Source organism: Macaca thibetana, chromosome 19 (genome assembly GCF_024542745.1).
Source record: "Macaca thibetana thibetana isolate TM-01 chromosome 19, ASM2454274v1, whole genome shotgun sequence".
In the NCBI taxonomy this organism is placed as follows: domain Eukaryota; kingdom Metazoa; phylum Chordata; class Mammalia; order Primates; family Cercopithecidae; genus Macaca; species Macaca thibetana.
The window spans coordinates 49519441-49538792 of NC_065596.1; the positions used below are offsets into that span (position 1 = coordinate 49519441).

The window sequence follows — 19352 nt, forward strand, 5'->3', positions numbered from 1 at the left end:
AGAATATCTGTAGTGTGTTATTAAAAGGTGTGTTTATCACCAAGGGTTGAAAAGTACTCAAACCAGAACATTTAGCACCAAGATCAACAAAGAGAAAACTAATTTCTCAGGGCTTCATGTGAACGGCCCACTTCCACCAAGGCTGAATTCCTAAGTGGGTGATGGTGTCCCTCACTACCCTCAGGACCTACAACCCCTCCGAGAGTGGGCGCTCCACGCCTTACCCTTGGGGAACTGGCTGTCCTCTTCACAGTCTTCCCAGTGATCAAAATCAAAAGCCACGTTGGGGTTCTGCTCAAGAGAACAGCTGACAGTGAGTGGGTGAGTATGACACACTCAGGGTAAAGACCACCCTCTGAGCGCATTCCAACTCACCCTCTGTCTGAGTAGGTGACACCATGCCTCCCTTCTCTCTTTGGCCAGAGTGATCACAGGCTCCTCGTTTCTAATTACACATTTGCACTCATCTTTCCTTATGTTGCCCCGCAGCTCCAGATCAGCCAGGTAAAATCTGTCTCCCACCCAAGCACTGGGTTTATAAAAAGAAAGTCAGCCTTTTAAAATGCTAGAAATTATTTCTATTTTACTTTATATGACTATACATAAACCTACCTGAAAACGACTCTATCCCTGAAATACTGACACTTGCAGTCCTTTACATTCCTTATTCTTATCTTTAAGATGACGACATCTTCTTTTTGGAACCATTTTATTTGTGGGTGGAAGCTAGAAGAAGAGAGAAAGACCTACACATTCATTGATCTTATTTACTGGGTAAGGGATGCCGACTCCTCCATGCCGAGTGGACATACCTTTTCAGAGGCGGCTGTGCAGTTCTGCTAATGGAGGCACCTTCAGTGTTTCCAGATGAAGTTTCTGCACAAAATCAATGTCAGATTTTCCTACAGGTTATTTATATGTAACTCCATCATGTACACACATATATATACTTTTTTGTACCTTATGCAACTTCTAGATGAGAATCACGTAAGAGTGTAAATTAAGTAACCCTAGTATCTAGCTGCAAAGAACAGTTAGAAAAAATTAAAACCGTCACATAGGTAAACAAAATTTAAAATTTTTTATTTTATTTTTGAGACAGAGTTTTGTTCTTGGTGCCCAGGCAGAAGTGCAATGGTGCAATCTTGACTCACTGCAACCTCCGCCTTTGGGTTCAAGTGATTCTCCTGCCTCAGCCTACCAAGTAGCTGGGATTATAAGCATGCACCACCACACTCGGCTAATATTGTATTTTTAGTAGAGACGGGGTTTCACCATGTTGGTCAGGCTGGTCTCGAACTCCTGACCTCAGGTGATCCACCCACCTTGGCCTCCCAAAGTGTTGGGATTACAGGCTTAAGCCACTGTGCCTGGCGTAAAATTTTATTTTAAAATAAAAACAGCCTTTGACAAGTATTAAAATTAAATGACCAGGAAGTAAAGTCACTCATTTGAAAAAGAACCTCATTGCAGTGGCTGGCCTTGCATACAAACATGCAGACTTCTCTGGGGCTGTCTTGACCTGCCAGGATGCCCTAAGGACAACTTCGAGGATAGAGGCCAGCACATACAAGGAGCCAGTGCTGGACATGACATATCCTCAAACAACGCAGTGTGAACTTCTCAATCTCCAGCAGACAAGGCTTCCATCCAAACACCAGAGCAAGAATGTTCACAGCTGCTGGAATCACGGTAGCCTGAGATGGAAAGCAGATCCACCCTCTGTGGTTTACTCGTGGTATACAATACAACGGCAAAGAAACAGACAGACTCCCGCTGGGAAAGCGCCATGCTCCGTGTCACGTGCAGCCTGCCATGGAGTGGCCTCCGGAAATGAGTGCACTGACCCAGTGACCTCAAGAACCTTGGAGAGCACAATCCCCAAGCCCTTCTGGGAGAGACGAGCAGAGGAAACCCAGGGTGGCCTGGCCTGATCACAGAAGCTGAGACTAATCCTAAACACAGAGCTGTGAAGCTGGGGTGCGAAGGAGGCGGTCCTGCCACCAAACAAGGACAAGACACCGCTTCTGGGAGCAAGCGGCCAGGTTCCTCCTTGGAGCCATAAACCAAAGAGGGACTTAGGGAGTCTCCGCTGACTCGAGGTTGATTTATCCAAGGTTGAGGATGCGCCCCGGGAAACACAAATCACAGGAGTGCCATGGCCTCTGCTTTTCCAAAGGGGCTTCCTAAACGTCGGTGTCTAAAGGGGAAAGCAAGCTGGAGGGAGAAAGGGCGATGGGGGGCGGGGCAGGACAAAGACGATAGCTCAGGAAAGCGACGTTTTACACAACATAAAGTAACATGTGACAGCAGACATATAGGACACGGGGCTACGACCCAGGGCTGTGAAGTGACAGCTGTCTGCTTGGGAGCAAAAGGCAGGCAGCCTTAGACCCAGGTCCAGTGTGTAACTTCCTCTTTGGCAGAGGGAGTTTAGGGTCCCAAGATTGTGTTTTGCTGGCACAGAGCACAGCTACAGCTGGGAGGAAAAGAGCACGCAGCAGCCCCTGAGCCGGGCTACATGCAACACAAACAACCCCACACCCACGTCCTACAGAAGCCCTGCCTGGCACAGTGGCGTGTGGGTGGCGCGTCTGCAGAGGAGGGCACGGGGTCCACCTGAGACCGACCACCTGCCGCAGGGCTGGCAGACACTGCGGAGGAATGCCGCCCTAACTGTGATGAGCCTCTGAAGCTCAGGCCTTGCCCCTCACCAGCGTGTGGCGGCACAATGGATGCATCATACTTTTCTAGCCACAGGGAGACACTGAGTATCCAAAACCAGAAACCCTGCAGGAAGCCAAGGCAAGAAGAACCATGAAGAAAGTGCATGACATTTTCCTTCACCTGCCTGAACCTGAGCAGGAGCCCAGAGACGAAGTCTCTTCCAGCTGAGACAGTCGGGGTGGGGGGTTCCCCTTTACGGTGGCTCTTCCAGGAAGGCGGCCAAGTGCCTGGTGGCTGCAGTGGACATCTAACAGCCAGAGCTTCCCAGTAGAGCTCAGTAAACAACTGCATGTCCTCCAAGAGCTATGGTTTGGGGGACGCACCTGGCTGCCCTGACGTCCCCCTTGGGCCCCACAGCAGGCTCTATGCAAAGGGCAAATCAGCCAGTAGCAGGGCCTGCGCCAGTGCAGACCCACTTCAGCCCCACCTCTGCAGTCTACTGGATCCCGGTCTGCTACTGTGGAATAAACACTGCTCTGGGAAAATCCTCTTAATGACAACTGTTGTCTCAATGACCCTGTTCCTCTGACCAGCTGGCTTTGCAAATTCTCTCTTTCCCAGAACTCTTCAGAACCCTTTTCCAGTGGATCCCACACAATGAAACCAGCTGCCCCGCACTGTAGTCGAATCCAGGGGCAAACTTTATGAAGAGAAGGTGTATGTGCATTTTAACAGCTACATCCAGTCCCCCACATACCACTCGGCTCCGGAAGACCCTTTCTCCTCACCTGCACCTCTCACCTCACCAGCCACAGTCACTGCCAGCAAGAGCAGCACATGGGACTGTGATGAAGAACCTGGGTTTGGACCGCAGCAACAGTGAAATGCATCTAAACTCATCCTTCCAGAGGACCCCCATCCTTCACAACAATCACCCCCAACCGACCCCCCCCCACCCCGCCAAAAAAAACGCTGTGTGGAGAAATGGCTGGAAGAACTTCCTTAGGAAACAACTTCCAAAACATATCCAGAGATGCATGGGAATCACACAGGCAGTGGGCAAGACCGCCTTCGTCACAGGAGCCACCTCTGCGGCTCCTCCTCCCGCACTCTCCATCCTCAGTGAGGAATGAACCTGTCAGGGAGCAAACCATCTTCTGGGGCTCTCAGCACCTCAGCTGTGTTATCTGTGGGTTTCACTGTCTCGGGATGCATATCAAAGGAAGCAGAGCCGTGCAGGGTCCACCCTCCCAGGATCTTAGCCCGCCCTCCTGGGAAGCGGAATGAGGGACCACAGCAGGGGCGCAGAACATCGGTGGTGTGGAAAGCTGGAGCTCCCAGCACTGGAGTGTTGGAGACTTTGTCTAGTCATGGGATGAGTTTTTCAATATATGTTGTCTAGTCATGGGATGAGTTTATCTGGAGACTTTGTCTAGTCATGGGATGAGTTTATCAATATATGTTGTCTAGGCAATTTCTACGATTTGTCAAGACAAGGAGCAATGACCTAACCCCATTTCATAAAGACAATGAATATCAAAATTAAAAGGCCACACGAAGGTAAATTCCAGTGACGGCAAATGGTCTCCTCACCTCTCCTTTCCTTCTCCCTCACTGACTTCCCCTTCCACAAGGGGCTTGGCTTTTGTCCCATTTATCTTTTCTTTTCTTTTTTTTTTTTGAGATGGAGTCTTGCTCCGTCCCCAGGCTGGAGTGCAGTGGCGCCATCTCGGCTCACTGCAAGCTCTGCCTCCCGGGTTCACACCATTCTCCTGCCTCAGCCTCCCGAGTAGTTGGGACTACAGGTGCCTGCTACCACGCCCAGCTAATTTTTTGTATTTTTAGTAGAGACAGGGTTTCACCGTGTTAGCCAGGATTGTCTCGACCTCCTGACCTCATGATCCGCCCACCTCGGCCTCCCAAAGTGCTGGGATTACAGGCTTGAGCTACTGCGCCTGCCCGCATTCATCTTTTCTTTCTTTTTCTTTTTTTTTTTTTTTTTGAGATGGAGTCTCATTCTGTTGCCCAGGCAAGAGTGCAGTGGTGTGATCTTGGCTCACTGCAACCTCCGCCTCCCGGGTTCAAGAGGTTCTATTGCCTCAGCCTCCCGAGTAGCTGGGACTACAGGCATGTGCCACCACAGCTGACTAATTTTTTTGTGTTTTTAGTAGAGACGGGGTTCCAACATGTTGACCAGGCTGGTCTCAAACTCCTGAGCTCAAGTGATTCACCCGCCTCGGGCCCCACGAAGTGCTGGGATTACTGGCCTGAGCCACCGCGCCCAACTAGTTTTTTTTGTTTGTTTTGTTTTTTGATAGTCTCGCTCCGTCGTCCAGGCTGGAGTGCACTGGTGCGATCTTGGCTCACTGCAACCTCTGCCACCCGGGTTCAACTGATCCTCCTACCTTAGCCTCTTGAGTAGCTGGAATTACAGGTGCCCACCACCACACCCAGCTGATTATCTTTTTTCTTTATGGCACCTAACTCAGTGCCAAATTCATACACATCAGAAATGTCTGCTAAGTCTGTGCAATTAGCCTGGCCAAGGTCAGCCAACTCTGTTCAAATGCCAGCTCCTCCTCTTTGCTGAGGTGCGGTGCAATAAAAGTGAGCCTAGATGTAAAGTCTGGAGAGAGCCATGCAATATGCAAATACTTTCCAAGATTAAGAAAAAATGCCACCACTTGCAATAATACAGATTAATTTCACAGACAATGTTGATTGAAGGAAGTCACAAGAACATATACTATAGGCTGGGCAAAGTGGCTCATGCCTATAATCCTAACACTTTTAGAGGCCAAGGAAGAAGGATCACTTGAGGCCAGGAGTTCAAAATCAGCCTGGGGAACACAGTGAGACTCCATCTCTATTTAAAATAAAAGAATGTATTCTATATGCTTCCAAGTCAGCAAAACTAACGGCATCAGAAATCAGAATGGTCAGTGGGGAGGGTTCCGGCCAGGAGACTGCTGGGGTCCTGGAAATGTTCAACAGTTCAGTCTGGGTGCTGACACACACACACACACACACACACACACTGCTGAGCTGTTCACTTAACATCTGTGCACATCACTGGATGGATGGTAGACCTCAAACTACAAAAACAAAACAATGGGGGCTGACCTGCCAAAAATAAGAACAGTTAGGTGATATCAGTTTATGTCATCTTCTCTACATTTCATCTCAAAGTGGAAAGTCTACATATTAGCAATTTTCCAGACATTAGCGATTTGAACTTAACCATCTTTTGAAGAGCAAGTACTCACCAGGCTTCTGGTTTTCTGAGCTCATCTTGGACTCAGCCCCTCCTTCTGCACCTGTGTCCTCAGGCTGGGGGCTCTGCAGGCGAGTGGCATCTTCTGCTGTAGGAGGCATCCTAGACGGGAGAGGCGGGGCTAACACCTGGCTCTCTAAAGGAACTGCCCAAGTGGCAGAGGAAGGCAGGCAATAAATGACTGTGAAGTGCCTGTGGCCCTGGAGTCAGACCCACACAGAGCTTATGACTCATTTAAGATGCCCCAGGCAGCCCGTCAACTTGGTTCCTTCCGATGAGGATGATGGGCAAGCACACAGGACCAGGGAGGCCTTCACTCTTTACCAAGGTGGTTTCCCTTCCATACTCACTGCTGCACACTTCAAACAGGACCAAAGGACAGAAAGTGACAAGCCAGTTTCCTGCCTCCCCTGACCCAGGCTCTGCGGCCATCTTCCCAGAGACCACCCCTGATACCAGTTTGGGCCTACTTCTAGAAATATTCTTCACATAAAAAAGAAATTATTGCCTTCTATACCTCTCTATCTAAAACACACGGACAGACACATGCATTTAAACATACGGGAACCTACTAAATTCAACGTGCTGCCCCATATTTTATCCTGCTTAGTAACTAACTAGATTACTTATTTTAAAATTTTAAATTGTGTTATTCTTTTGGTTCTTTGAACAGGTAACCACATTCATGTGGTTCAGTATTTTAAAAGAAGTCAAATTTGGCTGTACACTGAAAAGCTCCTCTCATCCCTACTCCGCAGCCAGCCAGCTCCCTTCCTCGTGGGTGACAGTGTGACTCGGATTTTATACATCCTTGAAGAGACAATTCAGGCCTAAATGAGCAAACCTACACACACACACGCACGCGCGCGCACACACACACATATGCACATACATGCACACACATAAGGAGGAGTGTGCTGTCTTCTGACAGCCACACACACACACCTGTGAGAAGGAGGGGTGTGCCTGTCTTCTGATGGGCCCAGAAGAAGCCTCTGGTGCAGCACTTTCCAGATTCAGGCAGCAAGCGTCCCCAGCCACTGCCCCTCCCCAGGCTCTGTGCAGTCGCCCACCCTCTTCTCCTTCTCTAGATCCTCCCCTGCTAGGTTGGTTCCTTCCTCCTCATACTCACTGAGCTTTGACTCTCCTCAAACAGCAGCAAACCAAGAGCCTTCCCCAGCTGCTTTCCTGAGCCCTAGGTTTAGACTTTCAATAACCTTAAAAACTGGCACCTCCATAGCCCACCTCAGCCTCTCCTCCTCTGCCATGGGCTGTGCCTGGGAACCACGTGTCACTGTCCACCACACCAGCATCCCCCAGGCACCAGGGCTCAGACACACAGACCCACACTCCCTAACAACTGCCAACCGCTAAGTCCTGTGGCTTTCAGATCTGCTGGTCACAGTATGAAATATTCTCGCCATTCCTCTCTACCTGTCAGGATCCCCCATTCTCCAGGAGCTGTCTGAGATGGGGTCTCTCCTAGCAGGCTCCCTATGAAACCTCACAGTGCTCATACTGCTGCATGCTCTGTGTTCATGACGACGGGTATGTTAAGCTCTCTTAACTACAAAGCTACAGTGCGAAAGGGGCTGTGGGAGCCTTTACACAGATCTGGGGCTCAAAGTCGGTGCTTCCCATATGCCACCAAACCTCATTTTGGTTACATCTACTAAACTTTAATGACATCTTCATTTCTAAAACAGTATCTCAGAAGTATGGGAAAATTTTTCTTTTTTCTTGAAAGTGGATGGAAACTACCCTGTATCCTAATCCTATATGTATCCATTTTTATTAAGGTAAAAAACTAAAAAACTTTAGACCATACTATGTTCATCTTTGTCTTTTTTTTTTTTTTTTTTTGAGATAAGGTCTTGCTGTCACCCAGGCTGGAGTGCAGTGGCACAATCACGGCTCGCTGCAGCCTAAACCTCCCGGACTCAACCAATCTTCCCACCTCAGTCTCCAAGTAGCTAGAACTACAGGTGTGTACCATCATATCCAGCTAGTTTTTGTATTTTTAGTAGAGACTGGGTCTTGCTATGTTGCCCAGGCTGGTCTCAAACTCCTGAGCTCAAGCAATTCTCCTGCCTCGGCCTCCCAAAGTGCTGGGATTACAGGCATGAGCCAGCACACCCGGTCCACATTATTTTAAATCCTCCTACTTTCAGCTGCAACTCAGGAATCTTTCAAGGTCACCAACCACCAAGAGCCCAGCAGGCCACTAGCCTAGCAAGTCACTAGCCCAGCAGGCCACTAGCCCAGCAGGCCACTAACCCAGCAAGTCACTAGCCCAGCAGGCCACTAGCCCAGCAAGTCACCAGCCCAGCAGGCCACTAGCCCAGCAGGCCACTAACCCAGCAAGTCACCAGCCCAGCAGGCCACTAGCCCAGCAGGCCACTAACCCAGCAAGTCACCAGCCCAGTAGGCCACTAGCCCGGCAGGCCACTAAACCAGGAAGTCACTAACTCAACAGGTCTCTAGCCCGGCAGGCCACTAGCCCAGCAGGCAGGCCACTAGCCCAGCTGTACATCTTGGTCCTCACTCACTGGGTCTGCAGCTGCACCTGAGCTAGCTCATCACTCCTGTCCGGGACATGCATCCCTCACCCACCTGCCTCTCCAGGCTTCCCTCCACCTGCTGGCTACAACGTCCCCACCCTTCTCCACGCTCCCCAGCGGAGACACCAGGGCTCACCCCCAGACCCCTCCTCTCACACCTCTGGGGCTCCCAGGCCCTGCCACAAGGGCTGTGCTCTTGCCACAGATGCAGACTGGCTGGAGCCCCGTCAGCTCCAGCAGAACACACTGAGAAACCAGCGGCTTCTCAGCCTCCACAAAGCCACCTGGTCCAAGCCTCCATCCTCCTGTCCGAAGCTCCTGGCACAGTCTTTGTCCCCTACCCTCCCTTGAGTCTGTTCTCAACACAGCAGCCACGAACCATCTTCTGTTCAAGTCACCCCTCTGCTCAAAATCCGCTCATGGCTCCAGCCTCTGTGGAGAAAGAGCCCATTCCCTGCAGTGGCCACAGGCCCCGCAAGACCTAGCCCGGCACCTCTGGGTCCCTGTATGCTGCTCTGCTCCGGGCACCTTCATCCCTGCTCCTGGAACTCACCACCAAGTCCTTCCCTCAGCTCGTGGGGATCCTCCCAGGCATCCGTGTGGACCGTCCCTCACTGGCTCCCCTTCACACATGGCCCCCTGTCTGGCGTTCTGGGAGGAAGCTCTGTGGTGTTCTTACTCACCCCTGCCCCTCCTGCTCCTTGGATGGACGATCCTGGTCTTGAGCAGGCCTGGTCCCTGTCACCCTCGGCCTGGAGGAAGCAGAGCAGACTTCATTTGCAAATAATCATGTGCGTCTGTGGAGCCTGTCTGGGGACAGTGCAGGGGTAAAAGCACTTTTTACTTATTTATTTATTTATTTATTGAGATAGAGGCCTGCTTCTAAAGCTACCAGGCCCTACAGACCCCAGATGCCTGGGTAGGCCGGGCCGGAGGAGACGTGGAGAGCGAGAGACTGGGGAATTAGGATGTTTAAAAGCATTCGTGTTTATGGGCCATTTAGAATAGCACAAGCGCACAGAGGCATGCCTGGAAGAGCCCCGAAGAGACCTGGAGTTTGCACCTCGGGCAGGGTCAAGGAGAGGACATGGAGAACTGCAGGCCTCGGATGTGGCTGGTGGAACAGGCAATGGCTGGTGGAACAGGCAATGGGGCAGAAGCTGCAGGAACTGGATGGAGGGTCCCCAAAAATCATGCACAGGATACCCACAGGGCCCAGCAGCTCCACTTCTGAGTAGCAACCCCAGAGAAGTGAAGGCAGGGGCTCAAACAGGTATGTGTACACCTGTGTACACAGGAGCACATCCACCACAGTCAAGAGGGGCAGCAGCCCAGGTGTGCACAGGCAGATGAATGGAGAAGCGAAACGTGGTGATCCATGCCATGGAGGACGAGTTTCAAAGGGAAGGAAATCTGACCCGGGCTGCAACACGGGTGGACCTTGAGGACATTCCACTGAGATGAGCCAGACACAAAAGGGCAAACAGTGGACGGTTCCACTGAAAGTGCCCAGGATTGGCAGATTCTTAGAGACAAAGGAGAGTAGGGGGCCTGCGGGGGCAGACTCTGGAATTATTATTTAAGGAGTATGGAGTTTCTGTCCAGAAGATGAGCAAGTTCTGGAGATGGAGAGTGATGATGGTTACACAGCACTGAGAATGTCCTAAATGCCACTGAACTGTACACTTAAAAAGAATTTAAATGGCAGCTGTTGTCATGTGTATTTTGCCACAATAAAACACATGCAATTGAAGGAATCGCTGGGAGTCTTTTTAGCTGTGCTAACAGTGCTCTCGTTAAGTTTTGGGAAAACCTGCCGCTCTCATCCCTGCCCACACGTGGTGCATGTTTTCCTTCCTTCTCTCGTTCCCCTCTCTGGTGGGCTAGGCATGCTGTGGTGTTACTCCCTGGGCTTTTAGGAGTTCCAGCACCTTCTCATATGGTAATTAGGCATCCTGAAGTTGCTGCTCATGTCTTTTGCCAACTTTCTTAACAGATGCCTGCTGTTTTCCTCCTAACTGGAAGGAAGTCTTGATACAGATCCTTCCCCCTCTGGAGCTGCCAGGATCCCTCCTCAGAGTGACTGTCACAGTCTCCCTGATACCCTCCATGGGAGGAGACGCTGGTGCAGCCAGTTTGGAACACTATTGGGTAGTAACTCTAACTACGACTCAGTAATCCCATTCCATCAGAAATTTATTTCTAAGTGTATATATTTGTAAAAGACACGTATGGTAATGTTTAAAGCACCATTACTTGAAGTACCCCAAACTGGAAATCTCCCCAGTCAACAGTAGAATGGGTAAACAAATAATGGTATATTCATACAAAGGAACATTATGTAACTGAGAATTTAGAGAATTTATGCCTCCTTTGAGCCTAGCTTCTGTAACTCACCATGGTGAGGGGGCATACTGTCTAATTCCATTCAAAGTACAAAACTGGGGAAAACCATCCCTGCTTTTCCACATCAGGAGAATGGCTCCTGTTGGGGAGGGGGAGTAGCTAGAGGGAGGGGAGGCTCTGAGCCAGGCTCTGTTTCTTGATCTGGGCTGGTTACACAGGTATACTCAGGAAACACATCACGTCTGATGTGCGCACTTTTCTGTATGTGTGCTATTTGTCAATAAAAAGTTAACGATCCTTTCTGTAAGAGATGCAGGTGAAATACTATATTTGAGATCGCTTTATAATACGCCAACAAAAGCAAGTGTGGGCTGTGGTAGAGATAAAACTAGATTTTCAAAATCTTGGTCATTATTACAACTGAGTGATGGGTACATGGAGACTCGTTAAAAACTCTTCTACTTTTTTTTTTTTTTTTTTTTTTTGAGATGTAGTCTCACTCTGTCACCAGACTGGACTGTAGTGGCGTGATCTCGGCTCACTGCAACCTCTGCCTCCCGGGTTCAAGCGATTCTCCTGCCTCAGCCTCCTGAGTAGCTGGGATTACAGGCTTGCACCACCACACCCAGCTAATTTTTGTGTTTTTAGTACAGACGGGGTTTCACCATGTTGGCCAGGATGGTCTTGATTTCCTGACCTCGTGATCCGCCCACCTCAGCCTCCCAAAGTGCTGGGATTACAGGCATGAGCCACCACTCCCAGCCAACTCTTCTACTTTCATAAAACATGTCCTTAACACTTGTGAGTTGTATTTCCAAAAAACAGCTCTTCCAAAAGGGAGACAGAAATTCACTTACGGGGTCTGGCTTAGGCTTTCTTCAAAAGCTGGTATCTTTGCGTCTTCACGTAATTTTTTCAGTTGTTCTATATGTTCTGGATTATCAATGCCCATTCCCATGGACAAAATTTCAGCTCGAACATTATAATCAATGACAGAGGTTTTTAAATTGGAAAGGTTTGTAATGTGCACCTTGAATCAATGAAAAAAATTGAACATTAGCAGGAGTCACTCTGAATTTTAACTGAAGCACAGACACTCTCACAGGGCCTCTCTGGTTCATCCTGCCACGTCGGCTGCACTTCGGCGCTTGCCACGATATGCAGGGCTTCCCATGGCAGCATCTGGGTTGCTTCATACCTGAGGCTCCATCTGAATTGTCCAGGCCTTGCCCCATGCCACAGAAATATGGGCAGGTGGTGGGGGGGGTGGCAAGAGCAAATCTGGGATAAACCCCTAGTCATGACCAACTTGCAAATCTGGGATAAACCCCTAGTCAGATGCATAATTCTTACATCTTTCTCATTCTTTCTCAACTCTTTTTACCTCCTGAGGCTCAGCATCTGCCTGGGAAGGGCCTAAGCCAAGAACCTGAATCCTGTTCTGGCCCATTTCTTCTGTTCGTCTTTTCTGCAACCAAAACATCCTCATCCATTTCCATTTATACAAAATTAAGTAAAACACAAAAATCTCTAACAACCTGGCCCTGTTGGTGGTGGTGTGGGTATAGGAGGGGCCGTCCCTTCCATGGTGAGGGTGGAGGGTGCTCCAGGCCTGCCTTGCCTGGGGCCTCTTCCCAGGAATGTGTGCCCACCGGGGAATGTGTGGAGGAGCCTCTCTCTGCTCAAACTGGGTGGGAGCAGGAGCAGGTGGAGACGGTGAGGGCAGGTCTGTTTCCCTCTGGCTGCCGTGAGCACTGCCACACGCACTGCAGTGTGGACACATCCACCTGGTGGTTTTTTTTCTTTACTTCAATCTCTTTTAAATCTCCACTTAATAAAATTTCTGCTTTTCTCCCCCCAGCAAAAAACAAACACAATAATATCACAGCATCAACTAAGACGCCCAAATCTCCTCATTTACCTGCATTTGTAATCCATATTTTCTCTTCTGAAAACCATTTTCTGCTTAGTCTTAAACCTTACATCCAAATTCCCCTTTTAACATGTTAAAACTTTTCCAACCTCATAAAAATAACTTTCAGCAAAAGTTTTTATAAACTCTGTTAAATCTTGTAAGTATTCATAATAAGATTTAAGTCTAACACAGCAGAACTGTGAGTGGAGGAGTGGAGCTCTTGGGGAACAAGCAGGGAGGGTGGTGTCAGCAGCCGTGGAGAGACACAGAGGCCGGTTGAGGGGCTGCTCTGCAGGATGGGGGCTTCGTGTGCTTTGCTCCCAGAGGGAACCCAGTGCCCAGCACTGCTCCTGGCACGTGGCAGGTGCTCAGTAAGTGCGTGGGGAATGGGCAAGTTAGAAACTGTCAGCATCAGAGAATGTCACATGGAGTCCTCACAAAGCTTTGTTGAGCTGCATGTGTGTGTGTCCATGTGCCTCACATACGCAATGCACATGTGTGCTGGGGTTACAATGTAAAATGTTCCCCTGAACAAAAACTAAACCCACAACCCAATTCATGACCCAAATAACATGAAAAACACCTCTCCCTAACAGAGCCCCAAATAAGTCACCGTTTCTGTGCAGCAGTCATTCAAGTGACAGCTTAGAATAATCTGGATAATTTTAGTGGCCCATTCAAACAGATTTATTTTTAAGAAAAATGCATACTTACCATTGGATCAATCCAAACTGTATTTCCCAAAGCCAGGATCACTTTTGCAACATGCAATTTTCCAACAATTTTATGATGGATGTACCTAGTAACCTGAAAAAAGCACTTAACATTATTTTAGGTGAGGCTTCAACAAAATACCTTATTTTGTATACACCATACAGTTTGCAAAATATTCCATGTATTTCATTTGAGCCTCACAGTAACGCTATGAGGTCACAGAGGTCACCACCCCCTTTCGTCCACAAGGCTAATAGCAGAGTTTAGTGAGGCAGATGTGGAAAGGAACTCGCCCATGGTCTCTTACTAGTGAGTTCCCAGAGCTCAAGGCAGGGTCTGTGCCTTTGGGACCCAACACTGTACATTTCCCTCTGTGGTCATGCGTGCCCCATCTCCTCCATCACCTGCCAGTCTGTCTTTAAAGCACAGATGCCTGTTTCTTTGAAAGCTCAATGAAAGTGAAGTGAAAGTTGTTCCTCCTGCTCTGAGGCTGTCACTGCAATGGAGCGGCCTTGCAGCCAGTGACACTGGAGCTGAGGGCCTGGTCTTTTGTGTACCCCTCCCTGAGTAAATGGCTGTTGTTTTCTTTCCTTCTTTTCTTTGACACAGGATCTCTCTCCACCACCCAGGCTGGAGTGCAGTGGCATAATCATAGCTCGCTGCAGCCTTGAGGGCCCCAGCAATCCTCCTTCTTCAGCCTCCCCAGTAGCTGAGACCACAGACACGCACCACCACACTTGGTTAATTTTTAATTTTTTTTTTTTTTAGAGATGGGGTCTCACAACGTTGTCCAGGCTGGTCTTGAACTCCTAGGCTCGAGCAATCCTCCCATCTTGGGCTCCCAAGGATTACAGGTGTGAGTCACCACGCCTGGCCATGGCCGTTTCCTCTCAAGGAGGAACACAACAGGCAGGACCTGTCTAAGCAACCTCTCATGCACATTTTCACATGAACAAAGCAGGGCGAAAGGGACCTGCCCATTTCCGCCCCCCTTGCACTTGGTGAATTAATTCGGAAGAACGGACACAGGAGAAGCTTTCTCCATTCCCACAGAAGGCTGCTCCTTCGAGGGAGACTTTCGGTCAGTCATCTTCACAGGTCAGGTGTTTCTTGGGGAAAGGACTGTGACTTTCTTGCTGATGACTACATCCCCAGAACCCAGGAGGGCACCTGGTACACAGGAGACGGTCATTACAAAGAAGGAACACCACTGCCTTGTGATAAAGGCTCCTTTAACTAAACTTAGAAGAGTAAGGTTGTGTGTTTATCCTGCATCATGGGATACAATAAAAGTGAATGCAATAAACATGCATTCACTTGTTTATTTCCTGGATAACGTTTAACTTTGTTTATAACCCAAACTGTTTTTATTTTGCCAATTGCAATGACTTATTTCATGTCCCATTTGTCGAATTATGCAAAATGTAACCTTTCCTTGGAGAATCGGAGCACTTAGCAACACAACTCATGCTCCAGTGATGGGCAGGACTGGCTGCAGGTCTCTCCCTGGCCACAAGGGCTGGGCCTTCCCACTCCACTTGGACGGCCACGTGAGCCCAGACGGGGTCCCCTTCTGTGCCTGTGCCTCAGCACGAGTGGTTCTCTTTGCTTTCAACGCCCATCTGTTCTACTTGGTGACATCCTAGTTATCCCACGAAGCCCAGAGGAAACAACCCTTCCTTTGGCAGCTTTTCTGGCCTCCATCTCTCCTTCCTGGCCCATCGTCCCTGCCCCAGTGGAATCACCTGGCCTCTCCTGAGACCACCCACTGTGCCCCCTCTTTGGCTGGAGGGTCCACTTTTTCACTTTTTTTCTGTTTTTTGATTTGTTTTCTTTAAGAGACAGGGTCTCGCTCTGTCACCTAGGCTGGAATGTAGTGACACGATCATAGATCATTACAGCCTCAACTTCCTGGGCTCAAGGGATCCTCATCCCTTGGTTTCCCAAACTCTTGAGATTATAGGCCACAGGGCCCAGCCTGGAATTTTGTAGGTGCTTCCCCTGCTTAGGCTGATGGGCAATTTATTTTACCGACATCCCTACTTTATACCGATTCTGTGAGCGTAAGCACAAGGTTAGTGGCAGTGGCAGTGTTGCGGCTGCCCAGCACCTCTCTGAGGGCTCAGCTGGGATGTTCACACACTGTGGGGATCTGAGCAGACCGCGCTTTCCCTGCCCAAATGTGACACTCTAAATCCAGACAGGCCTCAATTCTGTGTATATTCTGGGTTAAATACATTCTAAAAGTCAACACTAGATAAAAAGCCAAAATAACCCACCTTCGGATTCCATTCCATTTCATTGTCTGCAGGTTTCACCCTACAGACAATAAACTCCACAGCCTGCGGGGGAAGCACGTGGAAATGTTCTGGGAGATATAGCAGCTGGTCTCTTGTGACAAGTCCTGTCCTGCCTTCGTCAATGAACTCTACGAGGATGTCATCCAGGGCCCAGGCATCTTCTTTTTGGCTCACTTCCAACACCTGAACCCTGGAGAGCAACATGGCATTGGTTCAACACAGAGATTCCAGAAAGGACTGTCTTTGCCTCAAATCACCATGAAATGGAAAACATATGAAAAGACTCCGAAACGCCATGATTTTACTCTATACTAGAAATAAAAACTAAGGCCTTCAGTAATTCAAGTGGTGGATTTGTTAAAGTATACATAGGTATAAAAACATGTACTTTTGAATAAGAGTAAATCCTTTTATCTAACAACATAATAAAAATTAACATAGCAAATTAAAGTCACAAAGTTTTTTTCTTTTTGTCTTTTTTGTTTGTTTGTTTTTTGTAGAGACAAGGTCTTGCTCTGTGGCCCAGACTGGAGTGCAGTGGCATGATCATAGCTCAGTGCAGCCTCGACCTCCTGGGCTTAAGCAAACCATTCACCTCAGCCTCCCACAGTGCTGGGATTACAGGCATGAGCGACGTCACCTGTCAAGTTTCAAAGTTTCTGAATTCAAGGTTATCACCAGGTGGCGCCAGGTGTCGATTTAAGGGAAGTGGGTGCAAACAAGCATGTGATTCAGACTGACCAGGTTGGAACGAACTATGCCAGGTATTGAGTTGACCTGACACCACGTTCGTAACATTGCCAAGGCTGTTTTCTTATCTGTAGAAAGGGAATGATGCACACTTGATAGGAACTTGGCAAGAATTAAGTGAGTTAAAGATGTATGTGTATGTTGCACACAGTGATGGCTCAACGGGTCACGGTGTCACCACGCTCAGGAGCCTGGGGAAGAGTTTCCCACGAAGAACTGGAGCAGATCTGGGGGTAAAACCCCGCTGTCACCAGGCTCACATACACACTCAAATGGACAGAGGTGAAAATAGGAACTCAATACCATTTAGTTATCGCATGCTTCAAAACTTTACAGGTGAAATAAACAGACATGTTACCTGTGAAAAAGCGTTTTTTCTGCTAATCCATACAATCCAAACTTCTCCACCTTTTCCACAGTTGTTTTATTAGAATCCTTAAAATACTCATTCATTTCAGCATTGAGAGTTGCATAAAGATCCATGTGTTTATCAATTATACGGCCAAAGAAATTTGTTGCATTCAAAATGTAAAAAGGTATTATCTGAAACATATATAGTAAACATGACCAGGAAACAAACTTAGTCTAAACTGGAGGTGTACACACTCCCTGTATCTGCAGAAATCAGTACCCAACCTAAGAAACCAAAGCTTAGCAACGTGGATTTAGAAATAAACTAGGAAGCTAGCCAAAAAGGCAAGGCAAAACCAATACCTCACATAGTCACAAAGAATTAGAGTTTCACTTTAAATCTAATGGAAGATTTTTTTATTTTGCAAATTTCATTATTTTAAATCTTCATTATTAGGTATAAGTGTTCCTTTGTTTACCTTCTAACTGCACTTTTATAGAAATTCTTCTTAAAATAGCATTGCTGTCTCTTGAGACCTTCCAATCTTTTTTCAGGTAACAAGACACATCTTATTACGAGCATACTGTTTACCAGCTTCCAGGGTTGCAGGGATGAAACTGTGTCCTACAGGGACCCTCGGCAATCCAGAAGTGGACAGAGAGGCCACAGCTTGCGTGTGCTGGAGAAGACAGCCCTTCACAGGTTCGAGTAGGCACGGGGACCAGCGTGTGAGAAAGAAGTTAGTGTGCAGAGGGCAGAGACACTCTGCATGAAGGCAGGGAGCCCTAGCTGCCCAGAGCAGATGCCAGGAGTGAGAAGTAGGCACTCGGCAGGATGGGGGAGAGGGCCGGGCTGGCGACACCCACAGGCACCAGTGTCTGTGCCTGTGCGGGAGGAAACAGAGGGAAGCAACAGACCTGAGAACAGAGAGCTCTAGAAGAGGCAAGAGGCCCTCCCTGGAAACAGGCTCAGCCAGTGTGATAAGCGAGCCTGGAAGGCTTCACCTGCCTCCACAGTGGGTGAAGGCTGGAGCCCCTGCAAAATCTCTACACTGTCCCTCCAGGGACAAGAGGGATGAAAGAAGAGAAAACCAGGTAAGAGTTCAGGAGGGGAACAGGGCCAGGGAATCTCAGAAATCTTAGACACTACATCACCATATTCATTTTATACAGTACATAAACAACAGAAATGGGAACTCTGTGAAATCAGAAAAGTTACCCTGACCCACACCTCCTCCAAAATGTCAAGAAAACAAATTCTATCCAAAAACGAGCAGCAGCAAAGTAACAAGGTTAAAGCAGATATGAAGTCATCATAAAATAACAAAATGTATAATAATATATAAAAATAAAATAATTAAAAAGAGAATAAAGAGCAGAAGAACCATCCCTACAGACAATGAAACCTGTTAGAAAGATACATCCAGCCGGGCACGGTGGCTCAAGCCTGCAATCCTAGCACTTTGGGAGGCCGAGACGGGCGGATCACGAGGTCAGGAGATCAAGACCATCCTGGCTAACACGGTGAAACCCCGTCTCTACTAAAAAAAAAAAAAATACAAAAAACTAGCCGGGCGAGGTGGTGGGCGCCTGTAGTCCCAGCTAATGTAGTCCCAGCTACTCGGGAGGCTGAGGCAGGAGAATGGCGTAAACCCAGGAGGCGGAGCTTGCAGTGAGCACTCCAGCCTGGGCAACAGAGCAAGACTCCGTCTCAAAAAAAAAAAAAAAAAAAAAAAAAAAAGAAAGATACATCCACAAACAGATTAAAACTATAACCTTCAAGAAACACTGCATTTAGTTTGTTAACTAAGAAAACAATACATGTATAAAAGAGTAACAGATCAGAATTACAACAACTTAGAAATGAGGTGACAGAACGCAGGAAAGAGTTAGAAATTTTTTTTTAAAAATTCAATAATGAAAACTGTAGTGGGTTGGATGGTGACTCTCCCAAAAGAGGTATGTCCATGTCCTAACCCCCAAGGTCACTGTGACTTTGGACCTGACTTGAAAACAGGGTCTTTGCACAGGTAGTGAAATCTGCAGACCAGGAAATGGCTCTGGGTTATCCAGGTGGGCCCTCCCTCCAATGAAACATGCTTTATAAGGGGCACAGAGAAAAGGAGGTCATGTGAAGATGCAGGTAGAGAGAGAGCTACAGTGGCTGCCAGCTGAGACACAAGGACGCTGGGCGAGCCACAGGCCAGGTCACCTTCTGGAGGCTGTAGAGGGGCACAGCCCTGCTGACACCCTGATGTTGGACTCTGGCATCCAGGAACATGACAGAAGAAATGTGTGTGGCTTTAAGTCACTAACTCGGTGGTAATCTTTTACAGCAGCCTAGGAAATTAACACAAAAGATACTGCCCTAAGGGAAACAGGTGAAAGGGAGAGAAACTGCATGCTCAAAAAGAAATGAAGAAATTAATAAAAAGGGATTTGAAAGAAAATAAAAAAAATCCTTAACTTGGCAA

General features: G+C 48.2%; 1 protein-coding gene across 2 annotated transcripts in view; it reads right to left on the reverse strand.

The window, feature by feature from the left end:
* TDRD12 (tudor domain containing 12) overlaps positions 1-19352 on the reverse strand; it is a 101945-nt gene that overhangs the window by 2723 nt on the left and 79870 nt on the right. For both annotated transcript variants that reach the window (XM_050771973.1, XM_050771974.1), the window contains exons 23-32: positions 16886-17070; positions 15757-15967; positions 13478-13570; positions 11706-11878; positions 9186-9254; positions 5934-6043; positions 813-876; positions 613-726; positions 376-529; positions 225-291 (exon numbers count right to left, since the gene is read on the reverse strand). In XM_050771973.1, the coding sequence (XP_050627930.1) occupies positions 225-291; positions 376-529; positions 613-726; positions 813-876; positions 5934-6043; positions 9186-9254; positions 11706-11878; positions 13478-13570; positions 15757-15967; positions 16886-17070 (1240 nt within the window). The remainder of the gene's footprint in view (positions 1-224; positions 292-375; positions 530-612; positions 727-812; positions 877-5933; positions 6044-9185; positions 9255-11705; positions 11879-13477; positions 13571-15756; positions 15968-16885; positions 17071-19352) is intronic.